General features: G+C 42.0%; 1 protein-coding gene across 3 annotated transcripts in view; it reads left to right on the top strand.

The window, feature by feature from the left end:
• The window catches only part of LOC141776786 (low-density lipoprotein receptor-related protein 8-like), a 90,055-nt gene extending 77,635 nt beyond the window's left edge, over positions 1–12,420 (top strand). For 2 of the 3 annotated variants that reach the window (XM_074650589.1, XM_074650587.1), the window contains 7 exons: positions 1,363–1,481; positions 1,900–2,039; positions 6,239–6,380; positions 7,066–7,218; positions 8,736–9,026; positions 9,871–9,939; positions 11,915–12,420. In XM_074650589.1, the coding sequence (XP_074506690.1) occupies positions 1,363–1,481; positions 1,900–2,039; positions 6,239–6,380; positions 7,066–7,218; positions 8,736–9,026; positions 9,871–9,939; positions 11,915–12,255 (1,255 nt within the window). In that variant the 3' untranslated portion in view covers positions 12,256–12,420. The remainder of the gene's footprint in view (positions 1–1,362; positions 1,482–1,899; positions 2,040–6,238; positions 6,381–7,065; positions 7,219–8,735; positions 9,027–9,870; positions 9,940–11,914) is intronic. The other variant, XM_074650588.1, reaches the window with a different exon arrangement.
• The last annotated feature ends 3,513 nt before the right edge of the window (positions 12,421–15,933 follow it).

The raw sequence follows: 15,933 nt of genomic DNA, 5'->3' as shown, positions 1-15,933 counted from the left end.
CTCCTAATCTGGGAAGCTTTATGAATTTGTGTCAGCGTGTGCTTCTGCATCTTTTGTGTTCTGGTGATCCAAACCCAGATGAAAACAAAACAGACACAAAAATAAACTAAAACAAATAGGCACATTTTAAACCTAAACTGAGGCTCACAGTGGGACTTTCTGCACATTACAGACCAGGAATCAGGCACACACTTCTTATTCTGACACCAAATGATAGTTTTGTCTTTGCAGGAAAATTCACTTGATGTCAGTAGTTAACATTTAAAGGACGTAATGTGTAAATCAGTGTGTTGCGCTGCTGTGATTGCTCACTGATATTGCCCAATAACCATTCAAACTATACAGAACTCCTACAATAACTGCTTTTTTTAATATTCGGTGGTTTAAACACATTAAGCCTACCATAAATCACTGCCATGGCTGCAGAAGAGTTTTCACTAACACTGATGATGTACATTAGCACAGCTGCAGAGTTTAAATTGAATACACTGCTTCTAACTCTGACATAACGGGCTGTTTAAGATTTGGAAAGCAAAAGTTTCAGTCAACACACACACAATGTGTAGGAAAGATGATACTGTCACTTCATTGCTAGTCTTTTAACTTTGTGTTGTGATTTTATGGTGCTGAACGGACAGCTCCCACAGAGCGCACTTTACTCAGATCTTTTTCATTTTTGTTGCCGTTGTCTTTGTTTCTGCCTCTAATATACCAGCTGTTGTTGTTATTGTTGTTGTTGTTCTGCGTCCCCTTCAAAACCACACTTCCACAAATTTCACAGGTGCTATTCCCAGACATCAAATCAGATACAGCATTGCCTCTGCTACAGTGTTCAGTCTGTAGAGAAATGTTTTCAGCTGCCATTTGAAAAAAAAATGACATTCCCCTATTGTTTTGCAGTCCTATATAGGATTGTTCTACAATAGGCTGTATATTGCACAGGCAATTTTTAGCACTGTCACCGTGTACTGTCATCTTGTCAGTTGAAAAATGTTGGTGCAGTCCTCATAATAAATATAGAAGAATTCTATCTGACTACCTAAAAATACTGTGGCATAAGGTTCGTAAATCAACACCCCCGGTGTTTGGAAGCTGTTTTTTTTGTTCTTGTTCCCGACAAACTAATTGATGGAAAAGTGTCTCAGTGCAAATTAGCACAACAGGGTCTGTTAGCACAATGTCACCAGACTAATAACTGCATTATAAATGATGAGAATCTACAAAAACTGTGTAAAAAGGGGAAGATTTAGTTATTATATACCATATAATACTTGTGCAGTATCACATGTCTGGCCGAGCGCAGCAGCACTACATGAACACTCTATAATAACACAATAAATGTGCTTCCTTTGTTCCTTCCAGCTTCATGTACTGGTCAGACTGGGGCACGCGAGCCAAGATAGAGAAGGCCGGGATGAATGGAGTGGACCGACAGGTGCTGGTGGCTGATAACATTGAATGGCCCAATGGCATCACTCTAGGTGAGGAGAACAGATGTTTTTCCAACGCTTGTCCTTACATTATAAATTACACACGGGCTGTTAAATGTGCCTGAAGCGCAGTCCTTTAAACAGAGCTAATGCACTCTAATCAACTCATTGTAGGTAAAGGTCAAAAGTAATTGGAAGTATAAGGGTAAATGTTGAATGATATTGGCAAGAAATGGATTATTAAAGTTATCATAGTTGCTTTTGAATGACATTTTGAAGCATTTGAGAAGTTATAGATCGACACAGTAAAACTTAAGGCGGTGTAATCGTGAGAATCTGACATTTTAAAACGTAATCAATATCACCTGGAGGGATTTGTTGGTCAGAGTGCAAGAGTGCTTACCGCGAAGACAATCAATTTCTACTCAGGTTTGTGAAAGTCCTATTCACCTGTTTGTGTGTTTCACAGATGTAGCCAACAGGCGTCTGTACTGGGTGGATTCAAAGCTGCATCTCATCGCCAGCGTCGACCTGAACGGAGCTCACCGCAGAACACACATGTCGTCCGCAGAGAAGCTGGGACATCCCTACGCTCTGGCTGTTTTTGAGGTTTGCCTGCAACAGATTTTTAATGATTTGTGGCCGTTGGTCCATGGTTTCATCCAGCCTCCCACATCCCATCATATCTGCATCTCTCTCATTAGCCTCACAGGGGCCTGCAGTCCGACTGGGAGTCTGAATGTAATGGCTGTTAAATTCAATTTACTGTACGCTTGTGTGTGTGTGTGTGTGTGTCCTTGTGTTGTCCATTTTCTCGTGTGGGAATTGACTGGCTGAGCATACTAAGCAGAAGACCGCTATAAGGAGTAGAGAGCAGTCTAAAGTGTGAGAGTGAAACTTCAATCAAATCTGCTGCCTCGTGGCTTCTGGGTTGTGTGTGTCTGTGTGCAAACATGCTTTTGCTTACAAACTCTCATCCCTGTTGTTGCCACTGCAGCAAAGTCCCAGCCAGTATCAGATGGGTGCTAATGACATCACCCAAGCGGCCTGTTCCCCTGTGGGATTCCTCTCAAGGGGAACTGGTCTCAGTGGGAACAGAGATACAGATTTCATTCAGCAGCAACCCAGATTTACAAGCATGGATTTGTTGAAAATATCCACTTGGGTTTGAAGTACATTTGTGAGCTAAGGGGTCATGAAGCTGGAGACTTTTTTGAAGTCAAAACACTGGATTCAAATGTTCCTCCTTTTGCTGTAGCAACAGAGTAAAGACGCCTCAACTAAAAAGCAGAAGAGGAAGTATTTAGATCCTTACTTTTACAAAACCACCCTGTAAACTAGGGGTTAAAGAAAATATCGATACACATCAGTATCGCGATATTATGTGTTGTGATACTGTATTGATTCTTTCAAACACTATATTGATTTTTAATTAACCTCTTAATAATCCAATGGCTTGCCGTCAGGTCCGTCCGTTATTCGATCTTTCGGAGGTTGTACAGGCTCAGTTTTCTATCGAGAGTGAAGCTATGACCATGTCATACTTGCTTGTCGCGAAGGAGGCTAAATAACGCTCCAAAGTTAGGCTAAATTTTGTTGAGGAAAAACAGGCATGGCCATTTTCAAAGGGGTCCCTTGACCTCTGACCTTAAGATATGTGAATGAAAATGGGTTTTATGGGTACCCGTGAGTCTCCCCTTTACAGACATGCCCACTTTATGATAATCACATGCAGTTTTTTGCATGCAGTACAATTGTGTTATTGTTGCCTATTCTAAAATGGTGTTTTTCTGGTGTGTTCTTTATACTATGTCAATTTCCCTAATATTAGATTTAAAAAATCTCAATATATCGCCTTGCTTAAAGTATCGCAATATATCACAATATCGTTACACCTATCATGATATGTATCTTATCGCCAGATTCTTGCCAATATATAGCCCTAATGTAGACATGAAAAACTAAAACTTCTGCATTTCAAAAGTTACTTCAATAAAAGTACAGAAGTATTATCAGCAAAATGTATTCACAGTATCAAAAGTAAAAGTACTCATTTTGCAGATGGCCCCTGTTTAATGTTATATTGTCATACTGTATATTATAATACTGGATTATTATTGATGCACTAATCTTTAAGCAGCATTTCAATGTAGCTGGTCGAGATGGAGCTATTAAATATTAAATATTAAATATTTTACATCAGTTCATTCTATAAAAATTCATAATTTTTTTGCAAAGTAACCAGTAACTGTAGCTGTGAAATCAGTGTAGTGGAGTAAAAGTACAACATTTCCATTGAAATGTAGTGGAACAGAAGTATAAAGTAGCTTAAAATGGAACTACTCAAGTACCTTAAAATGTGTAATGAAGTACAATACTTGAGTAAAATGGATTACAGTTACAATCCACCTCTGCTAAAGTGTTCTTTTGTTACAGAGAAATGTTGTTTCTGCTCACAGATGTCACAGTTTTAACCTTTAAAAATTAAATTACCAATAGAGGGAAGCTGTCCAAAGCATAACCTTGAAGGTTTGTTCTTACTGTACTGTACTGTACAGTTAGTCCACCCTGCAGGCAGTACTGTAGAGTAACTCACAGAAACGATGATGAATTCCCTCTGGAGTAACACCTGATCGATGCGGGGCTTCTCTGCTCTCTGCCCTGTTGTGACAACAAGGTGACCTTCTTGTTCAGGATGTTGAACATTCACCAGGCTCGGTGTTATTGACTGGAGCGTGTTGTTGTAGTGTACATCACATTACCATCTCTTTCTGACTCAGTGACGGACAGACTCAATACAAACACACACACACATACACGCTTGTGTGGCGAGGCTTATTGTCTTGTTGGAGATTAGCCCGTAGTTTCTAAGGCAACCGCAAAAAATGTCAGTGTGTCTTTTTAAATTGTTGAGGGAGTGAACTGTGTAAACAAAGCAAACAAATCAATTAATAAATAACAAGCATGGTTGCTTTTGAGCTTCTATATTTAGATCTAAATAGGATGTGTTTTAACCATTTAAGACCCGACTCTGTAACGAATGCCAGACTCTTGAAACCTATAAATATAAAACCAACTGATAGATTGAATCTTCTTCCACAGTAAGGGTGTCACAGCCCCATTTATTACATGCCTGCTGCTTACCGTTGCACTCCAATTGAATTAAAACATGTCTTACCTCTGCATTTGCATTTCCTTGATGGATTCATCGCCTCATATTATTTGCAGCAAAAGCAACATTAATGCACTCTTTCAAGATAATGAATTAGAAAATGTGTGACAACAAATATTTATCAGTGCATATTTCACTTGCCCTCATTCTCCCTTCATTATTTTTCCTCAAATAAATTAGACGTGTGAGAACTCTGAGCCAAGTATTTACAGCTGTTAGCGCTGTGTGTTCTCCCACACAGCATGCGTCTTATATGAGGCTGTACAGAGTAGTGCTTTGAGCTAACATCAGCATCACAATGATAACATGCAGCCACTAAGCAGGTATGATGTTTACTATGTTCACCATTTTAGGTTAGCGTGTTAGCAAAGTACAGCTGAGGCTGACGGGAATGTCATTAGTTTTGCAGGTACAATATTTGGTCAAAAATCAAGGTATTGGACAAATTTAAATTTAGACCAGATGATGGTGATAGAGAAAAATTAAGGGATTATTGAAGTTTTTACAATTTAGATTGTGCAATTGTATGGCAATCCATCCAATAGTTGTTGAGACATCTCACTTAAAGGTTCTCTATTCAACATTCAGAGTATTAATATAGCAGCTAACAGTTATTTGCTATATAAAGATATAGAGGAGTAATGTCTACCTGAGCAGAGAATGAAGTCGCTATATGTCTGTGTGTTGTAATCCGAGCTTCTCTGAGCTTTATTGACATCGCCGGGCCAGCCACACGTACTTACAGCGCATATTCATGCATGTGAGCGTGCCCCACTGGCCAGCTCACGGCCGCCGCTCTGCACTGCTCTGCACTGCTCTGCACTGCTCTCATACAGCGGTTTCAGCTGATAACGCCGTCCCGACCAATGACACTGTTGCAGAAGCGTAGGACCCACTCTCCAGTTTCCCCCGGGTTAACACTGTTAGCTCTGTTAGCACTGTTACCGTTGTTTTGACTGTTTGCACTGTTAGCACAGTAAGCTGTGAGGAGGCAATAGAAATGCTCCCAGTCTCGCATTTAGCACCTTTTAAAACTACAAATATCCTCTTGGAGGCACTAGCAGAAAAGTCAGAGGTCCACTAAAGTCATTAGAATTCATCCTCTGGGAAGCATGAACTTGGTGCCAAACCATCTAGTAGATGTTGACGATTCATCCTCTGGGAAGCAAAAATGTCTGTACCAGATCAGTTTAATAGCTGTTGAGATATTTCAGTCTGGATCAAAGTGGTGGACAAACTGACCTCTGCTAGCATAGCTAAAAATAACTAAGATGCACAAGTCTAGAGGACTGGGCGACAGCATACTGCCAGCAAAGCCAACAGAATTAATACCCATATCATCATCAATAAAATCACTCCAATCTAACATCAAGAAAAATTAATAATATAAATAAATGACTAAATGGCTTTTAACTAGGATTGTACAGTAAGTTTGCCCTTCTGAGTTTCCAAAAAAGTGCCACAAAGTGACCATCTTCTTTAGTTGTGGATTGCAGAGATTAGATATAAATTGTAGTTGTGTGGCTGCCCTGCTGTTGGAGTAGCTGTTTGCTAATATGTGCTCTTGGGTTCAAACCCTGACTAACTTGTTCTGTGTGTTACTCATGTTAAGACAATGATTCTCTGTATGTTTCAGGATCGTATCTACTGGACAGACAGAGACAGGGCGGCGGTCTTCATGGCCAACAGGCTGACCGGTCAAGACATCCACACGCTGGCCGAAAACCTCAACGACCCCCACGACCTCGTGGTCTTCCACCAGCTCCGCCAGCCGCAAGGTGTGTGCGCAATGCGCAGTATGATTGAGGGACTTTGCATGATGTGTGTGTCTGTTCACTTTCCTCCCCCTCGCTGTGACTGTGTGAGCCGAGTCGCATCTCTGCGGCCACGTTTTCCTCCGTGGATCTGTGTCGACCCAGGCACATGAATAAATGATGGGGAGGCTTGTGACTGTGGTGGAGTGATCAAAGCTTTGGGAGCAGCAGTACATTCACACATCTGTCAAAGCCCTGCCTCCATCCCTTCTCTCTTAACCGGACAATCCAGATTTGAGTTGAACTGAACGAAGTTGTTAATCATGAATGTGATGGTCGTGTTGTGTGTCTTTCCAATTCCATCTTCATACAAAACCTGTCTTTCCTAGTTTGCATCTAAACTTTGGTGATGAACACGGTGGATTGGTACCTGGCACAGTAGCACAGGATCTGGTTAATATTTACAGCAATTGTCTGTATGAAGCCAGATTTTATTCTTTGTATTCTTTTAGACTTTGTTTACGCATTGTAACCGGCTTTGTTGAAAGAGAATTCAACAGTGTTCACAGTGTGGAACAATAAAGTGCAGCAACTTCTTCAGTCTCTCTGCTATCACCCCATGTTGTGAATAAGTGATAATCTTATTTATATAACCGTAACTGTGTAATTCTCCATGTCTGTCTCTCTTTCTCTCTGTTTCTGTCTCCAGGCCCAGACAGCTGTAATCTGGGCAGTGTGGCCAATGGAGGATGTGACTACTTGTGTCTGAAGGCTCCGCAGATTACTGAACACTCGCCCAAATACACCTGCGCCTGCCCCGACGGGCAGGACCTGGGGCCCGACATGAGGGGCTGTGTGCCAGGTGAGCGTGTTTACGAGTGTTAATTGAGAGTATTAAGTAATCAATAGCACCTAAAGGGATTTGGTGGGCAGAGCGCCACAGTGTGGAGATAATCAGATCCTGCTTCGCTTAAGGAAGCTCTTAGTTTTTGTGTCGAGTGTCATCAGAGGGGGAACTTGAGGGATTTTTGGGCAGTTGCCTACTGGATTAGTGCTGACGATTGTTCCCAATGTCGATAATAATAATAATAGCTTGCATTTTTAAAGTGCCTTTCATATGGAGGCAGAACAAATAACACAAGAACAGTAAATAATGGTTGCAATGTTTACCGGAGATAACAGAATTAGAATTCATTATAAAAGTCCATAGGCCTAGATAATGTAGGTAATCTTGCATGTCTTCTATATTGTATTGTTACCAGCTCAGTATAAGTAACAAATAATAATTTTCAAAATTAATTTACCTGTTATGTCACATTATATTCAAGTAAGCACCGTACTGTACTGCCTGAGACTCGTTGCTCTTTAGACTGTTAATGACTGACTGGCTGAATGCATTTTATCACAGAGGTAATACAGTAGAACGCATGTAATGGATTGTTTCATATTTTAATTGTATTAGGTAATAATTAATAATAGATTATTTAATACGCTCCCTCCAAGCAACATAGTTATTGAAACTGTAAGTAAAAAAAGATAGTTGCTAAGCAACACATACAGGCAGTGGATACAATTACATGGACCACTATGCAATGTAACAGCACATTATATATATATATATATATATATATGTTGATGCTATCTTTCTTACTGACAGAAGCATCATGGGATTCACAAAGGAAGTATTGATTGACCTCCTGCACTGCTGTATATTGAGTTCTTGTTATTGTGTCCACCCTCTTCAAGGACAGGTATAGGTCTTGTGAGTGGTGAATAGGGATGAGGGAAAAAATGTATACAGCATAGTATCGCAATATTTTGCGTGGCAATATTGTATCGATACACGGACGTCAAGTATGGATCTTTTATTATGTAAACTATTAACCTCTTAACAATGTGGTGGCCGCTATTTTGTCTTTCAGAGGTTGTAGCTCAGTCTTAAAACTAGAGTCAGATACCGGTATCATATCTTATCAATAGCTTGTCGGCAAGAATGCTAAATATCGCTCAAAAGTATTGGCATGGCCATTTGATGGCCATTGACCTCTGACCTAACAATATGTGAATGAAAACTCTGAGATGATCAAAGAAAACTTTGATCTTATTAGATAAAACTGATTTTGACAAATTGCATAATTTGCAGGTGAAAATAGGTAATAAATCGCAACATATCTTATTGCAATAAAATCGCTAATAAGATTGTAACTTGACTAAAGTATCGAGATAATATCGTATCATGGGGCCTCTGGTGATTCCCACCCGTAGTGGTGAATGATTATTTTTGGTCAGCTCATTAATATTTATGTGATGATTGTTATGGATCGTCCAACAATATCTCAGTTTCTCTAGCTTTCTCTGGTGCTCTTCCTTTCTTTGCAGGAGCACCAAGAGACGACCTGACACCGACATCCTCACCTCCTACTGGATTCACACTTGGCACCAGAGCGACTGTGGCGGAAGACTTCCCACCTCCCTCGGGAGGAGTATCGCAGGCGGACGCCACCCCCCACTTGACCACAGCTCCCTCTGGCGCCCCCGAGCCCCTCACGCCCCTCTCCACTCTGAAGCCTTTGTCGTCACAAGAGTCGAAGGCACTGGGCTCCCACTCCACCGCCACCGCCATGGTCATCTCCACCACACCTGGGGGGGACAGCAGCGTCTCTCAACACTGTAAGTGGGCTGCGAATTGATAACTACTATAAATACTGTAAATAACTCTCATTTGGAGACTAATAAGCAGATATGTAAACATTCATTACTTTGAAGAAATCCAGCACAATGTGATTAACCTTTGTCATGTGACCTCTGGGGTCCTCTGCATGATTTTGAAAGGGCAGAGTTAATAAGAGATGGGGCCCAATTCTCTGATAAAGGGGCCGCTCTCACCTGAGCGTCCTCATTTCCTGCTAAGCACCACATTCACCAGTCCTATTCACACTCATAATGTAGCTAACAACCTCACCCTCAATGTAATGATGACATTAAAGTGAGGTATCTACTAGCCCCAACAACCGCGCTCGACTGACTTTAATAGGACTGATGGATGGTCGCCTTGAAAATGTCGCCTTTCCCTTCATAAATTGTGCTCCGTGTGGGCTGCGGGGGTGTTTGCATGTCTGCGAGGGGCATGCATGCACTTGCACATAAATAAGTGTGTGATATGTAAATCAGTGTGAGGTGATGATGGAGCCCCGGATGGATGAAGTGTAGAAGGTCGGAGGCAGTGTCAAGGTCACAAATGCCGAGCAACTCATCATTTTCCTCTCCCGTCTTTCATTTTTTTATTCCAACCTCTGTTTCACTATCTGTCCCTCTTTGTAAAACACTCACAGCCGCGCACGCATGATCAGCCGCTCCCCGCCACTCTGCTTTATCTCCCTTCTCTTCAACCGGCCCTCCCGTCCTGCCCATCCTGCTTTATCTCTCACGCCGTTTCTCACACATTTTTTTTATCCCGTACACTTGTCCTCTCTCGCTCTAACTCCTCTCTCTCGTTCCATCCCTCTCTCTTCAGCTGGAAGGGAGCATTTCCTCCTGGGCGAGAACCTGACGGTGGCTGTTTTGGGAGTGGTCATCCCCATCGGTAAGTCACCGAAAGCCCTCTTTGTCTGTGTGCGTCTGTCCACATTGAAGGCCGGCAGGGCTGCGTAAAGCTGCTGTCGACCTGCTGCCCATGGCCACTCTGTGTTTGTAGTCCATTCACACTGACCCTGCTGTGGCAGGATGAGAGAAGCCTGGCCCACAGCTCTTCCTCAATGAGCTTTCTCAGGAGTCATTTTCTGTGCGTCTGACATTTCTGCCACACTGCATTATTCACCTCACACTGTGTTGTTGTGTTGGGTTCTGCTGCAGCCAGGCTTGTCAGTACACCTTTTGTCTCTGTATGTTTAGCATAATAATACAACACGAAAGCGGTTTGTGCACCTAAATTGCAAAAATATTTTCTCACTTACCACTAGTGGTATCTAGCCCCCCAGATAGTTTTGGTTTTATTTTCCCACATTTTGACAACCAATGCGATGGAGGTGCATGGAACTGACTGTTTGCTAAGCACCCCCCTTAGTTACTTACTACACCTGTCAATCTTTCTGTTCCCACATGGCACACATGCAGTTTACAGTGATAACGCTGGCAGATATAACCTACTACTCAAAATTCTTCGTAATTTTTTTAACAATGGGACCTTGATTTCAGGCTGATGTAAACAAAAGCAGGGTTTTCATTTATAGCTGGTAACTGTCGATTTTGGCGGCTGAAATGACAAAATAGAGCTGGCTAAAGACTGGCTAAAGCTTCATGACCCAGTAACAAAATTGTTCTTTTATTTCAGTGGAGAGCCAGTTAGTCCAAGTATTATAAGTACATTAAGGAAAAAATGTAACATCAGACTGCTATTTGTTCAAACATAGCTCTGTTTGGCTTCAAAGCGAACCATATGTTTTTGCTTTTAACGTCTCAAGAGAAAAGGCTTGTCGGACTCACTAATGTGTTTAGCCAACGTAATGATATCTCAGGTTACATTAGCTGGGGTTGCTGGAGTGTAAACTAAAAACAGGAGAGATGATGATTGGATTATCACTGTCAATTGTGTTTGCGGTGCTCAGGGCATTGAAAAATGACATTAAAAGATTCAACAACAACATCTTTTTCCAAAAAAACCTTACTCTGGAAAATGGAACTGTCCTTTTTAAGGAGAAATATTTGATTAACATAATCATTTTCTAGGGCTGCCCCGTTAGTCGATAAGTCGACTAATCGGCCGTTTTGGTCTTAGTCAACTAAGATTTCTTTAGTTGACTAGTCATATCATATGCTTTTTTCATGCTGAATTACGAGTGTTACTCGACTAAGAATTTCTTTGGTCGAGGACAATAATTTTCTCTGGGAATATTTTCTACTTTGACACCACTTATTATAAAGAATATATACAGGTTCTAGAAAAACAAACATACTGTATATGTGGGAAATATTACCGTAGACTACTCTGTGCACCTTAGAGGTATAAACATGTAAAACCAATGCAACACCAAAATGAAACATAATGAGTCACTCAATTAGTTCAGACCGACTGTTCTTGTTATATACTTTAAGGAGGTGAACAGACAGTTCATGAGAGAAAAAAAGACTCCATGAAAGCTTTATTGGTGCTTTATTGGCGTAATTTAATAAAGCATTATTAAATGACATTGCTTATTCAAGGACACATTTGCTGAGTTGCCAAGAGACTGTGATGTAATGTGATAGTTAGAATTTGTTCTCCCCAAGGAGAGTTTAAAACTAATTTACTCCAAAGCCAGGCCACTAATGGTGCTTCACACAGCTGATATAGAGTCTGTGTTGGTCGGTGTTTACGACCCCGACTTTGACCCGATGTTTAGCCGAGCCGCCCACACACACAACCTCTCGTATCGCTGCCACCCTCCCGCCCTCTATGTCCCCCCGCATGCCTGTTCTGCTCCTCCCTGTGCCCTCTCTCATTTCATGCCATGGACTCGTGATGCCTCATTAACGCTCCCCCCTTTCCCGTGTCCCTGCCGCTGTGTGTTAAACGCATGCAGTTCCTATCGTTGCCACAGTGGTGTTCGGCCTGGTGTGCGCCGGGGTCTACATGGTGTGGCGCAACTGGCGGACCAACTCCACCAAGAGCATGAACTTCGACAACCCCGTCTACCGCAAGACCACCGGCGAGGGCGAGGAGGACGAGATCCACATCGGGCGGACCGACGGCATGGGACACCACGCGCACCACCACCCGTACCCGCAGGGCGTCAACATGGGAGTCGTGGGGGCAGGAGGCGGCACCTGCCCTCAGTTCATCGCCCTGCCGCTCGGGGGCAGCATGCCCGATCCGGGGACTCACTGGTACACGGAGCAGCCCATGCTCACCACCGCCAAGTGACCCACGAGAGCGGATTCAGGGGAAGACGGCCGCTCAGGCACACGCACACACAGTGAGGTCAGGGGTGACTTGGACTGAGTTTGCAGAAGGTACGAAACAACATATCATCAAGTGTTACATGCAGCCATCCACAGCCACGTCCTATGCCAATTTCCATTTGAAAAACAGCAGAATTAATAAGAATAACATGATTCTTTAAAAAATACTTTTTCTGTGCTGGAGCTGGATCTACTTTTTGTCCAGTAAATGCTGAGGATTATTACAGATTTCTAAAGTGTTGTAATGTGTTCCCAACATTGACCTTAACTGGAATATGGAGTCAGACTGGTTCCTCTTTTTGAGTCGTTTGCATTGAGTGAGGTGTGTGCTGTGAGTCTTATATTTTGTGACGGGGCTGGAGAGAGGTTCTGTTTCGTCGTCGATGTATTAATTTGGGCTTTGTGTGTTATAATCCCGGTGGGCCGTGGAGCTCTGGGAACACTGTTTAGGAAGGAGGAGCTCTGAAACTGGGACAGCAAACTGCGTTGACGGGACAATCTGTACAGATTCATGTAAGAATCAATCACAAATGTTATAAATGTCATTACCGGAGCTTGTCCTGGATGGGTTTTCTTTTGTAAGATTTCTTCATTCAGATTGATTTTAAAGAAAGGTTACCACCCACGTTATGTGCTTTCTCAAGGGTGAGTTGTCTAACATTTGCCGTTGCAGTTGAACGCAGTTGATTTGAGAGGGAATGATTTCATTTGACCTCCAACACCGCAGAGGGGTGGGAGAGTGCAGCAGGTTTGCAGATTGAGGAAAGAGGAAAATGGAGACATAGAGTATTTAGACCCGCTGTATGAGCAGAGAGGATGTGTGAGGTTAGAGGGAATTGGATTTTTTTTACGCAGAAGTTCTTTCTTATTGTGACTTGTTTAGATGTTAAATGGTTTGAGAAAAGCAATAGACTCCAGCTTTTAGTCAGGCTGCAGTGTTAACGTGGTTGACAAAAATCCTTGAGTGTTAAGAATTTTATTTGATCACCCGCTTTTGACTGTGACAAATGCGCACATAAATACACGACTGAGTGCAGTGATAGCAAAAAACTCCCGCTGTTCTCCAGAGGACGGAGACAATGTGCACTTGGCCCCTCTGAAAACACAAACAGCATGCATAATTGCTCACCAGCTGACAATGCAGCCATTCATTGTTTTGGGCAAGACACACACACACATGAATGCACGCACACATATTCACAAAAGCAAGCTGGATGCCATAGCCCGCTCCCCTCCTCCTCCTCCTCCTCCTCCTGAGATGGCCGATATCTGAGCAGACAGTTTTGGACAGTGCCGTGTGGGAGGCCCCAGCTGGTGGCTGCATGATGAAAAAGAGCCGTCATGTGATGTAACCACAGAAAACAAAAAGTCTGACTCTGATGTAACGAGGTTGAGACCAAATTGTCCCATCAGTGAACATGCCTCTTGCTGGTTTAGTCCCGTCTTTAACACTGATTCTCCATTCATTAACCTTAAAGTCTGTGTGTGTGTGTGTGTGTGTGTGTGTGTTCATTATTATGCATGTGAGTGCTAACGTTCATCCCACAGCCATATTTGAACCGTTTTGTATGCTCTTTGTTGCACAACCCTCTTCGAATGCCTTCTGTATCATGTACTGCATGGAAGACAAACAGTGTGTGAAGGTATGTGTGAATACACAGGTGTGTAAGTGCGTGCGTGTGTGTGTGTGTGTTGTATGTGTGTGTGACACTGGAGAAGCGTCGAGGGTGCTTTTTGATTCATTGATTTGTAAATATGTTTTCATAAGGTTTTTGATAATGTATTATACAATTATGTAAAAGAAAAAGATGTACATAAGATTTTAGATAAAGTGTTGACAGGTATATTAATTTATTTGTATAAAAGCGGAGCACTGCATTCCCTGATTGTAAGAAATCTGAATTATCCACCAAAGTGGTTTGTGTTGTTTCTTGCTGTGCACCATTTAGCATCCTTTCTGTGTGCGACCCCCTTTTTTCCTTTGTTAGTAAAACGCTTCCCAACCTTGGTGTTAATGAGATGATTGATTTTTTTTGTTTTATTTGTGCCTTTTCGTTTTACTTTGTCATTCTCCTGTAGTGTTTTTTCATGAAAAAGGACAGGGATCAGCCAACTACTGTACATGCAAAGATAAACTGTTTGAAGACCAAACTGGTTCCACTTTTTGATTTTCTGTAATGGATTACTTTTGAATATCTCTATATATTGATATATAAAATCTGACTGAAAATTTCCTCAATGTGTGCCGTTTCATTTTCTTCTACAAAATATCCAAGTCGTGCTCACCGACAAAAACAGCCATGTAGGTCGTCTGTCCAAACAGACCAGCTGCCACAGCGTGTGGCTGGTGTTGTTTTCACCTTGTGAGTCTGTGTGTGTGTCATCATGGCAAAATGTGGTCCTGGAGACACTTACTATAGCGAGAATTACCACAGAGGAGGTTTTGAGTACTGTGCCACGTGTTTATATTTCTCTGTCTGTGGACAAATTTGGTCAAAACGATAGCATCACAATCGTGTAAGATGTAGTCACGAAACTTTACAGGTGTGTAGTTGAGATCACAGATGGCTGGTGTCCAAGCAAGGGCGCCGGAAGTAGGGGGGTAGACAGTGGGGAAGGAGCCATAGGGCCCCTCACTTTACGCCCCTGGCCCAATTTGCCGTTGCAGCTGGTGTGATCCCATCGCAAGATGGCATCTAGTTCCGTTTGTTGTAAGGCGGCGACCCCTAGTGGCCGTAGTAAGTATGACGGGAGCAAAGGTGGAAGTCAGGTGATGTAATTTAAAGAGCGATAAAGTCCACATTGGGAGGAGGTCAAACAAACACAGGATTTTCACCCAGGAGACCGCTGTTCGTGTCTCGTGAGTCAACACGTTAAGTTATTTAAAATTACGTACGTAACTTCGTTAACTACGTAACCACATCATGTAGTACGTACTTATTTTCACCCAAACCGTGATCTTTTCCTAAACATAACCAAGTAGTTTTGTTGCCTAAACCTAACGAAGTAGTTCCATTTCACAACTTCAGCCATGTGTTTAAAACATGTGACCATTTCACAACTTTAAATAGAACAGTCATTTGTTTAAAACTGCTACCGTGGTTGGTACTGCACCAAATGGTAGACGGACAAAGTTAGCGACTAGCTAGTGAACATATATGAGCATTTAGAAGCTAAAGAGCCGGATCATTCCCTCAGGGGTTTTGTCAAGACAAATATCATAACTATAAATGTGTGTTAATATTGGATTTGTGTTCATTTGGGCACCCTAAATGGATGCTAATGCTAATATTGCTTGTAAAACAGGCAATTTAGTTGTATCAACTATAGTTGTTATATGTAAAATGTGTGTGATTTTCAGCTTTTGTCCCCGTGGCAAAAAAAACTCATAAATGCAGCTTTAAAGACATCATCACCTTTAGGAAACAAACATGTTTATCTTACTTTTGTGTGACTTGCTAACATGTAGCACAAGTAGAGCCAGCAAACTGAATAATGACTGATTTCTTTAGAGTAATATCTGCGTTTGGTAACATTAGCTGCTATAACTGCTGTAGTAGTAAGTAAGGCTAAAGCAGCAAAACCCTTGAGTGTACTGAACTGAGCAAGGTCTGTTTTATTGCTTATTATGAATTCAAGT

This window comes from Sebastes fasciatus, chromosome 11 (genome assembly GCF_043250625.1).
Source record: "Sebastes fasciatus isolate fSebFas1 chromosome 11, fSebFas1.pri, whole genome shotgun sequence".
In the NCBI taxonomy this organism is placed as follows: Eukaryota; Metazoa; Chordata; class Actinopteri; order Perciformes; family Sebastidae; genus Sebastes; species Sebastes fasciatus.
This window is presented reverse-complemented; position numbering and strand designations above follow the sequence as displayed.